The 17,715-nt window shown below is 38.8% G+C and overlaps 1 protein-coding gene across 2 annotated transcripts in view; it reads left to right on the top strand.

The window, feature by feature from the left end:
* Positions 1 to 17,715, top strand: part of LOC139120267 (non-structural maintenance of chromosomes element 4 homolog A-like) — a 29,534-nt gene that overhangs the window by 9,067 nt on the left and 2,752 nt on the right. For both annotated transcript variants that reach the window (XR_011549065.1, XM_070684548.1), the window contains exons 8-10: positions 11,552 to 11,600; positions 12,229 to 12,317; positions 15,458 to 15,576. Coding sequence is in view for 1 of the 2 variants with exons in the window: in XM_070684548.1 (XP_070540649.1) it covers positions 11,552 to 11,600; positions 12,229 to 12,317; positions 15,458 to 15,565 (246 nt within the window). In the remaining variant the exon portion in view is untranslated. The remainder of the gene's footprint in view (positions 1 to 11,551; positions 11,601 to 12,228; positions 12,318 to 15,457; positions 15,577 to 17,715) is intronic.

Raw genomic sequence — 17,715 nt, 5'->3', positions numbered from 1 at the left:
AATTGATTTTAGGGGTCTTTCATATGTAGTTTTGGAATGTACGTCAATCCTGCATTGTGGACTGTTTTATGAGTTGTGGAACAGAAATGAGGTTTTGATGAATGTTAGAAATATGCAGGATGGCTGATTCAAAGTATAAGAGATTTCTATGCTCTTTTGGGTATCAAAAGCAATAAAAAAAACATATTTCATAGTTTTGATTCTCACTTTTGAGATGACCATAAGCATTTGTTATGTAACATCCTTGAGTCAATATACAGACTTTGACATTCCTGAGATTAAGTATCCATGACCTCACATGTTACAGTCTTTCACTACCATGGTATGGCCCAAACCCATTGTTATCAATGGTGAGTGTGGACCTGTCTACAGGAAATTGGGTGAACAGGTTAGACAATGCCATGACAATTTGCAAGGTAGCACCAGCTTAGAGTCCTACGCATGTCCATGTGTTCTCACAGGAAATTACAGGGAAAAAATTATTTGAGAAGTTTCTCTCCTTTAAATAGAAGTATATAACAATTTAAACCTGTCATGGATGGATTGCTCTCAAGTGATCTGAAACACAGTTATTGCCCATTAGCAACAAATCTATAGCAAGATTTATATAAAGTTCATGAACTTACACAAGGTATTAGACAAAAGATGACCATGACTTTGCTACTTTTCAACATTTATTTCATTCAGATTTCCTCAGCTTAGTGTATAATTTTGTAATCTTAATTACTGTCAACTTAGCTTTACTAACTTATTCTAACCTCATTATTCTTACACTACTGTTATACCTTATAACCACAAAATTTCAAGAGATGCATATATGATTGTCACCTAACAAACAATTTACAAATATTTATTTATTTATTTATTTTTATTTATTCAGCTTTGACATAAAGTCAGGATGAGTCGCACAGGTGACTAACACCTATACAAAAGCAACCCTCCACAAAAACACACATGTAACAAGTTACACATACAAAATTAAAAACAGAAAAGACAAACGCAGAATAAAACAGTGTTATGTAGGTCATTTCCCCCACACTCATCATGACCTGAGTTCAATCAGTCTAGAACATTCCCAAGGTCACTGCCCTTGATGACCTCACAACCTTGAATTCAATTAGTCATGTTTGGAATGTTCTGGAAAGTTGATTAGTTGTGTAAGGGAGATAATTTTAGAACAGTAATTAGCATGTCAATAAAAGTTCTAGATTGTTCTTATATGCCTTTATAAAAGGGACGCGCTCAGCTTCCAGTCAGACTTTTGGGATCGTGTCTCTTGTGTGTTACTAAACTCCAGCAGTAGTCATTCTCAAGACTTTTCAAGACCTTCACTGCCAACGCTGGATTATACTGTGGACTTTGTGCAACTACAAGCCTGCAAGCCGAAGGACTGTTCATTCATCCGACTGACTGTTACAACTCTGAGACTGGAGCTTTGCCGTCCCAGCTGAGATAAGTAGTCTGTACACTTTTAAAGCTTGTACTCTATCCCTGACTTAGCAATTAGTTTTATTTTCATAATAAATTTTGTTTAAACGGAAACTGCTGAGTTCACCCTTTTGTTCGTTTTCTCTGCACGTAACAAATTGGGGGCTTGTCCGGGATACGAATATTTTGAGCCGTTTGACAACATTTTGACAGCCTTTTCAAAACTACTGTATACTTTGAACTCAGCGAAATTTAATCATGGCGGAATTTAAACCAGGGAAATGGATGACCTTGATCAGGACACATTTGATTCCCTCAGAAAAGACGACCTCATTGCACTGGCCAATTTCCTTAAAGTAGAAGTCAAAAGATCTATGCGCAAGAGGGAAATACAGTACCGTATTGCCAAACATCTAGTTGATTTAGGCCAATTTGAGGAATCCACCCTGAAAGATTATGAGCCCGAGTCTACCTCTGAACTCAGAAAATTAGAATTAGAAATGCAGACAAATTTGGAGATCAAGAAACTAGAATTACAAATGGAAAAGAGAGACAGGCATTAGAAAAAGAAAAAAAACAAATGCATTAGAAATGGAAGAAAGACAGAGAGAGAAAGACAGGCAGGAAAGATTAGAAATGAAACGTTTGGAGCTTGGACAGTCAGGAAAATTCTTCCCTTCAGACAAGTTTGACATCACTAAGCATTTCAGGTTAGTTCCCCCTTTCCAAGAAAAGGATGTTGATAAATATTTCCTTCATTTTGAGAAAATTGCTCAGAGTCTGAACTGGCCTAAGGAGTCCTGGTCTATGCTTTTGCAGAGTGCTTTGGTGGGTAAAGCCAGAGAAATTTACATTCAGTTGTCAGTAGAGCAGGCTTCAAATTATGATTCTGTGAAGGAATTAATTCTCAAGGGCTATGAGTTAGTGCCTGAAGCGTACCGTCAGAAATTTAGGGATTGTGAGAAGGTGAAGGATCAAACTTATGTTGAATTTGCTCGAACAAAAGAACAACTGTTTGATCGTTGGTGTTCTTCTGAAAAGGTCAGTCAGAATTATGACAAATTACGACAGCTTGTTTTGATTGAGGAATTTAAAAGGTGCATTCGGAGTGACATCAAGACATTTATCAATGAACAAAAGGCAGATACATTGAGGTTGCTGCACGTTTGGCCGATGATTATTCATTGACCCACAAATCTTCATTTCTCAGCAAACCATCCCAGTCCTTTTCATACAGAAACAATGCAGGTAAATTTAACTCCTCCTTTTCATCCAAGAATTTCTCAAAGGACAGTAGGAAATCAAATGACAACAGTTCACAGAGTTCAAGTAACACTCCCACATCATCAGATCCCAAGTCTCAATCTCCTTCTGACAAACAGTTTGGTACACTTTCTTGTAATTATTGTAAGAAAGACGGCCATTTAATGTCAGAGTGTTTCAAATTGAAAGAAAACGTGAAGGTCAAAGTGGTCAAAGTGGATCTAAGCCCACCGGCTTTATTTCTTCATCAACTCAATTAGAGTCTAATAATGTGTGCAACACATTTTCTGAGGTTAAATCCCTCTATCCCCAATTAATGAGGTCAAGGTCAATTCTTCTCAAGATAGCATTATGGGTATTTTCGAACCATTTATTCATGATGGTTTTATATCACTTTCTAGTGATTTCTCTTCCGCTACCCTGTCAAAATTTTAAGAGATACCGGGGCTTCCCAGTCTCTTTTTGGCAGATACCCTGCCGTTTTCTGAAAAGTCATTTTCAGGTTCTAAAGTTCTTATTAGGGGTAGATTGTAATGACTACATTCCTGTTCCTCTCCATAATGTCTATTTGTCTTCGGACTTTGTTTCTGGACCTGTGGCTTTAGGTATTAGGCCTTTTTTGCCTTTTGAAGGGATTCACCTTCTTCTTGGAAACGACCTTGCTGGGGACAAGGTCATTACTAATCCACTTGTGACTGATAATCCTAGTTTAGATCAAAATCCAGAGCCAATAGAGGAAGACATTCCCGGCCTTTTCCCATCATGTGCCATTACTCGAGCCATGTCAAAGAAAACTTCCGAGAATCAAAATACTCTCAAAAATAATGTCACAGATGTTGACTTAAATGACACCTTTCTCAGTCAGGTGTTTGACACGGATCATTCCGTTATCCCTCGTGGATTTGAAACTTCCAGTAAAACTTCTGCTGACCAAAGTCAGACATTTTCTAGATCAAATCTCATTGCAGAACAACACAAAGACCCAGATATTTTGTCTTTGTTTGACAGAGTAGATGATGAAGGTAAAACTTCAGATAGCTCTGTTTCCTATTATACAAAATCTGGTATTCTCATGCGTAAATGGAGACCTCCAGATGTCTTGGTTGATGACGACTGGGCTATAAAACATCAAATTGTGGTTCCAAAGCCCTATCGTGCTGAAATATTGCGCCTGGCCCATGAAACGCCCTGGGCTGGTCATTTGGGAGTAAGGAAAACTTATCATAAAATTCTCAGTCACTTTTATTGGCCTAATCTCAGGCAGGATGTAACACATTTCTGTAAAACTTGTCACACATGTCAGATGGTAGGAAAGCCGAATCAGACCATTCCAAAGGCCCCTTTACAGCCAATTCCTGCATTTCAAGAACCATTTAGTAGGATTCTAATAGACTGTGTTGGGCCCCTACCAAAAACAAGATCAGGAAATGAGTACATGCTGACAATAATGTGTACATCAACTCGGTTCCCCGAAGCCATACCACTGAGAAATATAAAGACAAAGACTATAGTGAGAGCTTTAGTCAGATTTTTCACTTTATTCGGCCTCCCTAAATGTGTCCAGTCCGATCAAGGCTCCAACTTTATGTCTGGTATTTTTCAACAAGTAATGGATCAGCTAGGCATTAAACAGTATAGGTCATCCGCCTATCATCCAGAAAGTCAGGGTGCTCTTGAGCGATTTCATCAAACTTTGAAAAACATGATTAGGACCTACTGTTTTGACACAGAGAAGCAGTGGGATGAAGGAATTCATTTTTGCTCTTTGCTGTTAGAGAGTCAATTCAGGAGTCTCTTGTTTTAGCCCATTTGAGCTTGTATTTGGACATACAGTCCGTGGCCCACTTAAGCTCGTTAAAGAGAAATTCCTATCAGATGATGATGATTGTCTGAATATTTTGCAATATGTGTCAGATTTTCGTACAAAAACTCTCTAAAGCATGTGAATTAGCCAGAGAAAATCTTGAGTCATCTCAGCAGTCAATGAAAACCAAATATGATAAAAAAACCTCAAAACGGAAGTTTGAACCAGGTCAAAAAGTTCTTGTTCTACTTCCAATTCCTGGCAAACCACTCCATGCTCGTTACTTTGGGCCATACCTAATTGATAAAAAATTGAGCGATTTAAATTACATCATAATAACACCTGACAGGCGAAAACAAAACAGCTATGTCACATAAATATGCTTAAGCCATATTTGGATAGGGATAATCCTACTATAACTCAGCCTGTCAGTGCAGTCAGTTCAAACCATTATGAAGATAGTGATACTGAAACTGACTTGAGTGAAAATACTCTAAACTCAAAGCTGGGCTCGGTCAAGCTTCAGAACTCAGAAATCCTGGAGAAGCTGGAGTCTACAAAGTTGGCACACCTCCAGCCAGAACAACAACAACAGGTGAAAGAACTGCTCCACGAATATAAACACCTTTTCAAGATGTTCCAACGAGGACAAACGTCATCTATCACGACGTTGATGTTGGGGACAGTAAGCCTGTAAAACAACATCCATACAGACTGAATCCAACAAAAGCGAAATATCTCCAGGAAGAAGTCAAATACCTGCTGGACAATGACTTTATTGAACCCAGTAAAAGTAACTGGAGTTCGCCGTGCATACTTGTTCCCAAATCAGACCACAGTTATCGTATGTGCACGGACTTTAGGAAGGTCAACACTTTAACAAAGACAGACACTTTCCAATCCCGAGGATTGATGACTGCATCGACCGAGTGGGAAAAGCCAAGTATGTGACAAAATTTGACCTACTGAAGGGATTTTGGCAAGTCCCTCTGACGGATCGTGCTCGTGAAATATCCGCCTTTGTTACACCAGACGGATTGTTCCAGTACAAGGTGATGCCATTCGGAATGAAGAACTCTCCGGCAACGTTCCAACGGATGATCAACGACGTCATATCCGGGCTAGACGGGTGTGCAGCTTACGTTGACGACGTCATTCTGTATAGTGACACCTGGGAGGAACACATCAAGCTCATGCGGAAGTTCTTTGAGAGACTGAGTAAAGCAATGTTGACTGTCAACCTTGCCAAATCTGAGTTTGGTTGGGCGAGGGTAACTTACCTCGGACATACTGTAGGACAGGGTGAGGTAAAACCTGTTGATGCAAAATCAGTGCCATTTCAAGTTTTCCCATACCAAACTGCAAACGACAACTGATGCGCTTTCTCGGTATGGCTGGTTACTACAGAAAATTCTGTCCAAATTTCTCCACAATTACTGAGCCTTTGACTAACTTACTTAAAAGAAAGTAAAGTTTGTTTGGTCAGAGCAATGCCAACAGGCATTTGATACACTTAAAGCCATACTTCAAAGTGCTCCAGTGTTGTCTGCACCAGATTTTACTTTGCCATTCAAATTAGCTGTAGATGCTAGTGATACGGCTGCTGGTGCTGTTTTATTGCAAGAGGATAGTCATGGGGTAGATCATCCTGTTTGCTATTTTTCACGCAAATTTAACAAATCCCAGAGAAACTACTCTACAATTGAAAAAGAGTGTTTATCTTTGATATTAGCTTTACAGCATTTGAAGTTTATGTTACTTCTTCAAACAGCCAATAGTGGTTTATATTGATCACAACCCTCTTGTTTTTCTGCAGAAATTTAAAGGCAAAAATCAGAGATTGCTAGATGGAGTTTAATGTTACAGGAGTTTAATCTTGACATTAGACATATCAAAGGCAGAGACAATTTAATTGCAGACTGTCTCTCTCGTATTTAGAAATTATTGTTGTTCACTTTCAAGAAATTTTATTGTTGTTCACTTTCAAGAAATTTTACTTTAGAGTAAAACAAAATTTGAGTACTTAAATCCTTTTCAAGATTACATTTGTAAAAGAAAGATTTTTCTTTGAAAAATTTTCTTTTTTGAAGAGGGGGTGTGTTATGTAGGTCATTTCCCCCACACTCATCATGACCTGAGTTCAATCAGTCTAGAACATTCCCAAGGTCACTGCCCTTGATGACCTCACAACCTTGAATTCAATTAGTCATGTTTGGAATGTTCTGGAAAGTTGATTAGTTGTGTAAGAGAGATAATTTTAGAACAGTAATTAGCATGTCAATAAAAGTTCTAGATTGTTCTTATATGCCTTTATAAAAGGGACGCGCTCAGCTTCCAGTCAGACTTTTGGGATCGTGTCTCTTGTGTGTTACTAAACTCCAGCAGTAGTCATTCTCAAGACTTTTCAAGACCTTCACTGCCAACGCTGGATTTATACTGTGGACTTTGTGCAACTACAAGCCTGCAAGCCGAAGGACTGTTCATTCATCCGACTGACTGTTACAACTCTGAGACTGGAGCTTTGCCGTCCCAGCTGAGATAAGTAGTCTGTACACTTTTAAAGCTTGTACTCTATCCCTGACTTAGCAATTAGTTTTATTTTCATAATAAATTTTGTTTAAACGGAAACTGCTGAGTTCACCCTTTTGTTCGTTTTCTCTGCACGTAACAACAGTCATAAAAAAATACAAGAAATTTCAAACAGAACAAAACAAAATAGAGAAATTAACAGAGACGGCAATTTTTACAGTGGCACTTCCAACCCAAGTACAAGTGTTATCAGGATAAAAATTATTGTTTAACAAACCCGTGTAATGTTTAAGGTGGTTGGAAAGGCTATTTTTGCACCAATTCTTTTCTCAGAGTTAATGTCAAGTTTCAAGTGTTAGAATCAAGATATTTAGTTCAAATTTTCAGGATAACTCCCTTAGTTAATATTTTCTCCAAAGAATATAAAATTGTATATTTGCAGCCATGATTTTGAAATATGACACCAGTAAATATTAAAATTTAATTTTTCATAGTTTTTTACATATTTGAATTTAATAATAATTGGATAGTGGATAGTATTAATATTACCAAATTAGTTATAAATATGTTGACACTATTTATTGTAAGATTTGTACGGCAGGATTTGTAAATAAAATTTGTTTTTATGATTTTACATGGGTTTATATATCAAAAAATTATTAAAAATTCTTTCAAATTTCAAAATGTGATTTTTCAAAAAGTACTTCAAATACAGGAAAATTGTGCCGTACAAATCTTATCTGTAACCTTGTTAATAGGCTGTAAAAATTCCATGTCCATATCTCATTTCAAAGTTGGATTAAATTGGTATACAATTATGTAGGAAAACTGTTATTCTGTCAAAAATGTTGAAAACAAGCCATATTTGCACCCCTCTTTTGAAGTCATAGAGCAGGTTTTTTGGTTAATCTCACTTTTGACACCTCTTTGACACTCAAAGAATCTAAAAATGCATTTACAATAGCAGTCACTCACTCTGAATGCCAGCACCGCCTTGTCAAACTTTCCTGAAAAACAGCAAATAATGACTTTCCCTTTTCAAACATTTTATTAAAAGCTAGGGGACCTCTACCATAGTTAATACACTAAGGACTCCCCAACTTCTTCTTATTTGGTCAGTTTTTCAGAAGTTTTAACAGGCTATAACTCTGCAATGCCTTTGTGCCCAAATGTCTAGTTTTTTTTATTCCACAGAGAATGTTGACTACTTTTATATTTAATAGTTTTGTTGAAATTTATAACTGACGCTCTAGCCTTTCCAACCACCTTAATAAAATAGACTTGTATGATCTAACACTTGTTGAAGATTTGCCATGAAAGGGCATAACACTACTCGAGTAAAAAGCTCTGTTAAAAAACGAGTAACGAAAACATTCAGTTTTAAAAAATGGCATCTTCATGGAAGTGTCATCAGGAGATTTAAATGTGACAAACTGGCTTAAATTTAAGTCATACATACCAGTAAAACATTTAGCTAAAAAGACACAGTCATTTAATTCTCTCCTGTAGCTCAATGGGAGCAAATTCAATTTAATCATACGCTCTTTGTAATCCATCTCCTGGGGATATCCAAGAATGTATTTTGTGGCTCTCCTTTGGACACCTTCAAGATGAAGCATTGATTGCTTAGTCGTGACAGCCCATGACTGGGATGAATAATCAAGAATACTACGGACAAGGGATAAATACAGTTGGAGTTTCATTTTAGTGGAACAGGTGTGGCCACATGTACGTTTAATCAGTCCCAGCATGCGGTTTGCTTTTGTAACAGATATATTGATATGCTTATCCATGGACATATTGGAAGAAACTTCGACTCCAAGATCACGGATGCTGTCAACTTTTTCTAGGGAAACACCACGCATTGAATAAGTATAGGTAATGGGGTTGCGTTTTCTACTAATGGTAAGGAGCTTGCATTTTACAGCATTAAAAAGCATGCTCCATTTCTCACTCCATGATACTAAATTGTTGATATCACTTTGCAGTTTTAGACAGTCAGAAATGTCGTTGATTTCATTGATACATTTGGAGTCATCTGCAAAAAGTGCAACCATTGTGTTTGAACTAACATGGTCTGGTAAATCGTTAATATATAACAGGAACAACATAGGCCCCAGTATTGATCCCTGGGGTACTCCGGACGATACATTACACCACTGTGAATTTGAGCCCTCTACAACAACTCTTTGTTTTCTGTTTGACAAATATGCAGTGAACCACCGCAGTAAAGTGCCATGAAAGCCGAAAGATTTGATATGTCTTCTGCTGTTTTCTCCATATACATATACATGTCCCTTTTCTCATAAAAATGGGCTTAAAATCGCAATGTGAAAAATAGCTTTCAGCTGTATGTTGCTCATTGACTTCGTGGTCTGTCTAATTAGTCTCCACGGACACCGTCCGGGGGGGACTTATAGGTTTGGTCATGTCAGGTGGTGCGTGCCTGCGTCCGTGTGTGCATCCGTCCGTCTGTTCATGCAGATATCTCAGACATGCCCAGGTCAATTTCTTTCAAACTTTGCACAAGGATAGTACCCTACCCCATACAGAAGCACGTCGATTTGGCCATGTTAGAGGACTTTTTAGTTTACACCACCATAGACTACCATGTATAAGTCAGCTGTCTATAGAATCCCATGTATAAGGCCAAGTAAAATAAAATTTAGTTTGTCATCATATTCATATTGCAAAAAGGATTCAGTGACACAGTTTTTAGTCCCCATGGATGAAGTCCAGGGCCTTATAGATTGGGTCATGTCCCTCCGTTCACGCAGATATATAAAATATTTTGACAAAATCTCCCGTGACCTCGGTGACCTTTGACCTCAAATATACATATTTGTCCATAACTCAGTAACCACAAGTGCTACACCCTTCATATATGGTATGATGGGACACCGCATGACGCCACATATTGTACCTCATTAATTATGAGTAGTTTCACAATGTGCCAGTTGTGATCAAGTGCCATTGGCGCTATTTTTTATTTTTTACATGATTTAAAAACTGCTTTATACCGTTATCTGGTTATCTGGATAAAATTACAGTGATTGCCTGACTATGCAAAGCATTGTCCATAAAGTATCAAAGAAAACTATTGGTATTAAAAAATTGCTTAGGTTTTGAAAATTAGTTAAATTCGCAAACTCAGTGAAAAATCAAAAGAACAGTTCGTCAATTCGACAAATCTATGATCAACCAACTCATCTGTAGTCTCACATTTTATACTTCCATGCACAGACAAAAACTTTGTTCGACCATGGTCTAGACCGTGGTTCGTCTGTCTTTGTTCTCTTCTCGGTGGTTTCCTTATTTTCTTTTTTTTTCGTAAGCTATTTTAAACCTAGTTTTTTTCCCTGCTGAGAACATTCAATAAACTATTTGTTGTTGGCAATCGTAGCTGTCCGCAATCCGCATCGCATCGTACCCTGCATTCGTAACACATTTGCATTGTTTGGGTGTCTTGAAACTACCCAAAACGTACATTTACCAGAGTATACAAATTGGGGATCTTGAAACTTTTCACGCATGCTCATTTAAGCTCTGGGCAAAGTCCAACGCCATCATTTTAGTCTGTCAGTTGCATGGTCAGGAACTCTGCCGTCGATCATCGGTTGACGTACGACAAAGCAACGAATTATTTTGTTCAAAGGCTAGATATTTAAATGACTGAATATTAGATAGTCTGGCTGATCTAAGGGTTATTTTGATACGTTAAAAGTGACAGAACCGGCGTGATTAACGATGGTGCACGCTGTTTTGAATACGTTGTGGCTGCTATGCTGGCCGGCATGAACTCAAATTACCCTTCATGCATGCTTGCATCCTGACGCGACGTACGTGGTCAAATGTTTCGTACGATGCTTGCAGCGTTTGTGCTGGAAAATTTGGATTGCGGAAAATAACGTAGACTTATTTGTAAAAACGACTAGTTGTTAGAATAGTAGGCTACATAAATAATCAAGTACATATTTGGATCGATCACAATGAACACCTGCATGTCGAAATTCTTGGTCCTTCGGGAAAACCGTCAGTCTGGGATCGCAGGACTGACGTGACTTTCGAAGGCGTCTAGGGTCAACTCGGCACCCGGTCACGAGCTTTCGCCACGCGTGGCGAAGGCGTAGCAATTTTTTTTCGCCACATCGGATATTTATTCGCAATTTGCGACTGTGGCGAACGTTAGCGCGAACCCTGACCCTGAAGACAAATGTCAATAGATTGGACTGGTCTAGCTAGCTGGAGAAAGTTTGTGAAAGGGCTGATTGCAAGATGGGTTTAGAAATAGACAATACAGATTGGTGGATTAGTTAATGTGGAGTCAGTTCACTGATCTAGTAGTAGAAAAGTGGATTATGAGCATATGTAAATATTCAGTAGGCAAGTGTTGTTTTAGGCGACTACGTAGAAGGGCACTAGGTCCGCCGCTGTTCATCACTATGTGATTGGTATTTTGACGCAAAGAACTGCCTTCATATTATATATTAATGTCGTTAAAATTTAGCATGTTTCACTTTTGTCTAGGATGGTCATGCTACAGTGTACCTTGATGAAGACGGTTTACCAGTTGTAGGTCAGTAGATCTGAAGTAATCTCAATTGTCACTCTTTTACTGTGTTTCACTGGGGAAATAAAGTCCAGATTTTGACTACCACCAATTCACTGTATGGAGGAGACCGTGTCTTATGAAAAGACAGGGAGGCAACTCAATGTAGTTTAAGCCATGGTTGCATTTGATGGGGTATAGATCAGACAATCTGTTTACATTTGCCATGTTCAGTCAACATTCGTGACTGATAGAAAGTCCAAGATAAATCAAGAGGGTATCTAAATTTTGACGATATTTTCATCATTTTGTTCCATACAACAAGTAAATTTTCTTCTTTCTCTTTTTTGATATATTGAAATAGAAAGTATCAGCTTAGCAAACCTTGAATAATACACCGTTTACATTATAAAATGAATTCAAATGATAAACTAGAATCATTAAATTCATCAACAAAATGCAATGGACATTACGTATGTACAGGCATTGTTGAAAATTACAAGTCGAACATAATGTGTTTTGGCATAAATTTGAGAGTGGCAGAGTATAGAGACTGCATGAAAGGGCACAGCTAGTTGAGCTCTGAAGGCCAGGATGGCATGTCTTTCCAATCACAATTTATTTAATCGTCTGTTCTCATTTATGTACTCGATAGCACCAAGGGAACCGTACAGAGATGGACAAACACAGGAAAGAGTTGAAAAGAAACAAGTGATGGTGTCACTGGACAAAGACCAGTGGATGGTAGGCGGTTTTTACATTTTCCATCTTAGGCCATTTATTGCTGGCGCAAATAAACTTGGAACACCGAAGTCCCTATATATATAGGGAAACCGCTGGGAATATCCCTATATCGCCAAGTGATTAGCCAACAGCGGTATCGCTAGTGCATTGGATCATCTTACAGTTTGTTTATTGAAAACACTGCGGGGTGCCCATGCTGTGTCTCATAGACAAAACGCCTTAGCAGAGGCCGTTCAACGATGGTACAATAAAGAATTGACGTTTCGAGTAAAGTTACGTTGGTAAATTTCAATGACCAGGGAACCTACATCTGATTTTAGTCATATTGGCCCGAAACCAAATCGCCCGTTGTTTGAGATTACACGTTCGTTCGTACCGCGTTCTTTGTGTTAAAATTCACATCCCCCCTGTCGATTTAGTCTGTAAATATTAATTATGGATGGTATAATCGAGACTGTCTATGATTTTATCAATTGGAACAAAAATATTTCGATAGATTGACTAACACAACCAAAATTTTAAGCATTTTTCTTCAACTTTAAAAATAAGTCATCGCCTGGACATCGCCGTTTTCGTTGAAAATGCTCCATTTGGCATTAGTCGAATATGAACGCTCAGGTTTACCTTGGCCGTGTACTGCCTGAGAGATGGCTACTTCTTTAGCTATTTTTTTCAGTTTCGGTAAAGATATCGCCAACTATTCCTTTCAGTGCACAGTGCAAGTCTCTTTACGTTTGCAGGAAAAATATATCGTTAGCTCGCCTAACAAATTGAATTCGGGCGAGTTGGTATCGGGAATCTGGGTCGTTTGAAAAGGTACCCGTTTTGAAGCAAAATGTAGGTTATCAACATCATTGATGATATGCCTTTTTTCTCACCGTGTTGTCTCATTTCTCCGTAATTTTTTTGTGATGGCGATTGGAAAATAGTCTTGTCCGCTGATCGTGGTGATTTGATGTATCTCTCTGAATTCGAAGAACGAAACGTCGACGTCACTGGCTAGGCTGCAGGCCATGCCGCGGGAGATCAGAAAACACATTTTCAAACTTTGGGTCAAACCAAGTTTACGTTCTCGATCGGATAACGTTGAGGTCAAAAAACAAACTTTGCCATAGCGATTAAAATCTGCAGCATTTCAGCGTTCTTTGCAATTGATGAAATGATTGAAACATTTTTATTTAGCCCTTCCTTTTTCATCGTACGTTTCTTGAGAAAAGTATGTACCAACTTCAATCGGATACCTCTATGAATAATGATATCATCTGTATGACGCACGCAAATAAATGTGATTGAACTATGACTTTCTTGTTCATATCAAGGCCGAGACTCGGACACGGTTTACGTTGCCTTTGCCTCTGAGGAGAGGTTTTCAGAAACAAAGCCGAGAAAAGGTCTAGCTTTATCTACGGTTTACTTTATTCTTCAAAATCACGAAAGCCGTCGATGGCGACCGTAGAGGTTATGGCCAACAGTTGGATGCTTGTAACATAGATTCCCCGCCACGCCACGCCGTTCGCCAGCAGCAACAAGTCGGACCATCCATGCTCGCGCTTTATTTCAACTTGATAATCAGCTGATACACTGAAATTCTCCGAAAACCGAAGCCTTGCCAGTATCAGTTCTCACACAATTTCGCTACGACATGTCGGATAAAAAAACGTCAAAGCCAGGAAGTTTTACTAGCAACTTACATCGGTGCACGGCCGATAACGTACCGGTAACGTACCGGTGCCATTGGTTATTTTCACAACCGTCTATTCCTCACTTCGAATACGCATCTACTTTACACCGATCGACAAACCATACATCCTCGAGAAACGAGGGTCTATAGACAAACCGATTTCTTCGAAACGAAATTAGAAATTTAGCGACTTTGAATTTCACTCAAGGAAACACTGTCGCTTTGAATGGAAATTGTCGAAGTACATGCTCGAGATATTACAGTACATCGCTCGATGGGTGTAAAACGTGAATAAAGGTCCATGTACAGAAAGAGACGCACATTTTAAACCTCAACGTAAGCTGATCACTTTATAAAAATGAAAGTTAAAAATACAGATTTAACCACAATGCCGGGCGCAATTTACAATTTTTGTGCGATAGTGGAAATGACAGCATTTATGATGACAAGCCTGCAATTTTTGTGAGACAGTGGAAATGACGGCATTTATGATGACACGCCTGCACAACGAAACGAAGCCAAACGATAGCGAGCTCCATGACAACACCTACCGTTTTCTCACCTGCACTCTTTCTTCATTTTGAGGGAAAGTCTGTCAAAACGGTTGCTTCAACAGGTTCCCTGCTCATCGAAATTTACCCAAGTAACTTTACTCAAAACGTCAATCCTTTCTTGTACCATCGTTCACGCAAATTGAACGGCCTCTGCTATGGTGTTTTGTCTATGAGACACAGTATGGGCACCCCGCAGTGATTTCGATAAACAAACTGTAAGATGATCTAACTCACTAGCGATACCGCTTTGGCTAATCACTTGGCGATATAGGGATATCGCCAGCGGTTTTCCTATGTATATAGGGACTTCGGTGTTCCAAGTTTATTTGCGCCAGCAATAAATAAAATTCTTTGTTTGCCGTCAGTGTGCTGGTAGGTGTTCAGAGAAAAAAGAAAACAAACACAATGTTAACACTATTACAAATAAAAATATTCTTTTTCCAAAAGAAACCGAATAAAAATTGAACTTATGTTAATACACTTGTGTTTTTTGTCTGTGTTTGGGTGTTTTTTCCCTGGCTGGCTGTTAGGTTTTTCAAAAATCCAAGAACAGCAAACAAAAGAATTTTCTTTAAACGGCCTTACTCTGAATTTCTTTCAGTGTGATAGTGATGTCTATGAGCTTTAATTCTTCCAAGTTGTGCAGTTTGTTGCATTTTCTGACTTTATGAACTTCAGAAAAGTTTGTTTGTGAAAAATATATTATTATACACATTAATTCACCGTAGAGGAAAAAGCGGTCAGATTGTGGTAATGTATTGGCTCAAGGGAAACGCTGAGGTGTATCTAGCCATGTGGTGCTACCGCAATGATTTCATTGTCAGGTCCCAGATATATCATGTTTATGCAATAAAAGCGTTGTTGATTTCAGTTGCAGTGTATTTGTTTTGTTGTTGTTCCACCAGGAAGTCAAACGAGTCTTCGAAATTGACAGACCAATCATTCCAACAAGGTCATCAGAACCAGTCCAAAGCAATGGTTACCATGACAGCAGTGATGACGAATCTGATTAACGTCAGTTCAGGTAAAATAATGACTTCTTTAGACGTGAGATAGTTTGTTAAATATTACCAAGCAGCCATGGTGTCAGATAGCAAGCCAAGTCTTTTAGTGCACCCTTTAAAATCAATAAAAACTTGTTGATGATGTAGCAGGCCGCCGCCATCATTTCACTAAATGATGCAAAACTATTTTTGAGCAGCATAATGGCTTCAAATATATTAATGCGCCATTCAAGGGCAAAACGCATGTTAATATTCAAAAAATTTTTGTCTAGCATATGAATCAAAGATATGCTGATTGTCATCAGCAAATCAGATCAAAAATGCTGTATGAAAATGATGTGGGAGAGGCATGGAATAAAAACAGCCCTAGCAAGGACTATGTATCCTTGAGGCACAGTCCCTCCACAAACGGTCAAGAAACGCTTTTGTTCAAAGGTGCTAATCACCTACACAGTTGCAACAGTCCGCGTTGCGGTGGACGCAGGAAGCGAATGACGTCATAGGCAAGTTAGCGTCTTGTTTCAGTGGCGTCTTGTGACACGGTTCTGCTCCGGTATCCTACGATTTTCAGTCAATCAAGCAACTTTATTTTCATCTTTCTGCACTGCTTCGCATGTATTTGAAGACTGGTGAGAAGATGAGTAAAACAGTTTCTTAAAGATCTAGGTCACTATCGAGAAATCTTGGATGATATTTTATGGCTGAGTTCAGCCATGAGGTGATCTTGACCGACGCCATGCATTTCGGAAACACTGTGAATTTTACGACCCCGTTTGTTTTTTCACCTTTCATCAAAAAATTAAGTCATGCACCTCCTAACAAGGCAAAGACTTCGAAAAAATAGGGAATCGTGTTGTGTTGTTATTTTGAAACTAATTCAACAAGAAAACTAGTCTTTTTTGCCGCGTTTATATTTTCAACTGAAAACAAAATGGCGTCGCTTTGGATCGACGAGTCGTATCTGCATTACATGGAAAATCCTAAAATGTCTTCCTTAACTCCCTTTTGATATCGATTTAACATGATAATTCCTTAGTTCCAAACTTTGAGAGTTCGATTTGAAATTTTTAATCGTTTTCAACAAAATTCAATGCACGAAATCAAGGAACTCTTACGATGACCTTGTTTTTGCAGGGTGCTCCCGTCGACCGTGCGTCGACCCATTGAGAGTTGGCGTTATGGTAATAGTGCAACGTTTTTTCCCCCTTTTTTTTCTCCTTTATCGATCGTTCAGAGGTGTCAAGTGCGTCCCTACCGATCGTTCAGTCTTCTCAAAAGTAGGCAATCAGGTTCATGACGGAATCTGTTCTTTCTTAAAGACAGTTTATACTGCCGAACCCCGGGGCCGAACCCAATGTTTTGATTTTGTCGACCTTTCGAATTCTCAGACCGCCAAATTTAGAGAATCTAGAAACCCTACAAGTGTCGCGACATTTTGGTGACATGACCTCCCCAAGCCTGGGTGCCAAACTCTCTGCCATGGATTTTCCTGATTGAGGATCAAGTGAGATACGGGTTTCGTATGTTACCCACGAGAGACCGTGGTCAGCCCATCGATGGGTATTTATATACAAACTGATTGTATTGGTTGCTACACTGTGGACATTGGAAGACCACGCAAGGCTTGGGTTTCGCAGCAGTACGTGTCGACGCAGGATTTTTATCTTCCAAAATGAAGTCCCAATCAACATTAGAATTAAGTTTTCTGCTTACGATAATTTTATGCACGTAACTGTTAACACCTCCCGCTGCACGCGTGATAATCCGGGATTATCCCCATCAGTAAAATCAACAGAAAGCCCAATCGAAACCCGGACTATAACAAAAGAAACTGGTGGCGTTTCTTGACCGTTTTGTGGAGGGACTGTGGAGGGACTGTGTATCCTTGAGGCAGTGGACCATTTACTCTTCAGACTACACGCACACAGTCACCAACCCTCATAGTCCCTTTTGGGGCTAAAATGATTAATACTTCTGCTTTTCACTCTACCTAGCAGTCCCTTTTACCTTTTAATTATCTAATTTTGTCTTCTGAGACAAGAGCTAATATTGTCATCTTGTGGAATCTTGTAACGGTTTATATTTCTATGGCATTGAAGTCGTTTTCACCGCAAAGGGATACTGTCACAAGTGCATGGAATTACCTTTCCACCTCCAAA

The sequence above is a fragment of the Ptychodera flava genome, chromosome 20 (assembly GCF_041260155.1).
Source record: "Ptychodera flava strain L36383 chromosome 20, AS_Pfla_20210202, whole genome shotgun sequence".
NCBI lineage: Eukaryota > Metazoa > Hemichordata > Enteropneusta > Ptychoderidae > Ptychodera > Ptychodera flava.
The sequence above is the reverse complement of the archived record's forward strand: the minus strand, read 5'-3'. Positions and strand labels throughout refer to the sequence as shown.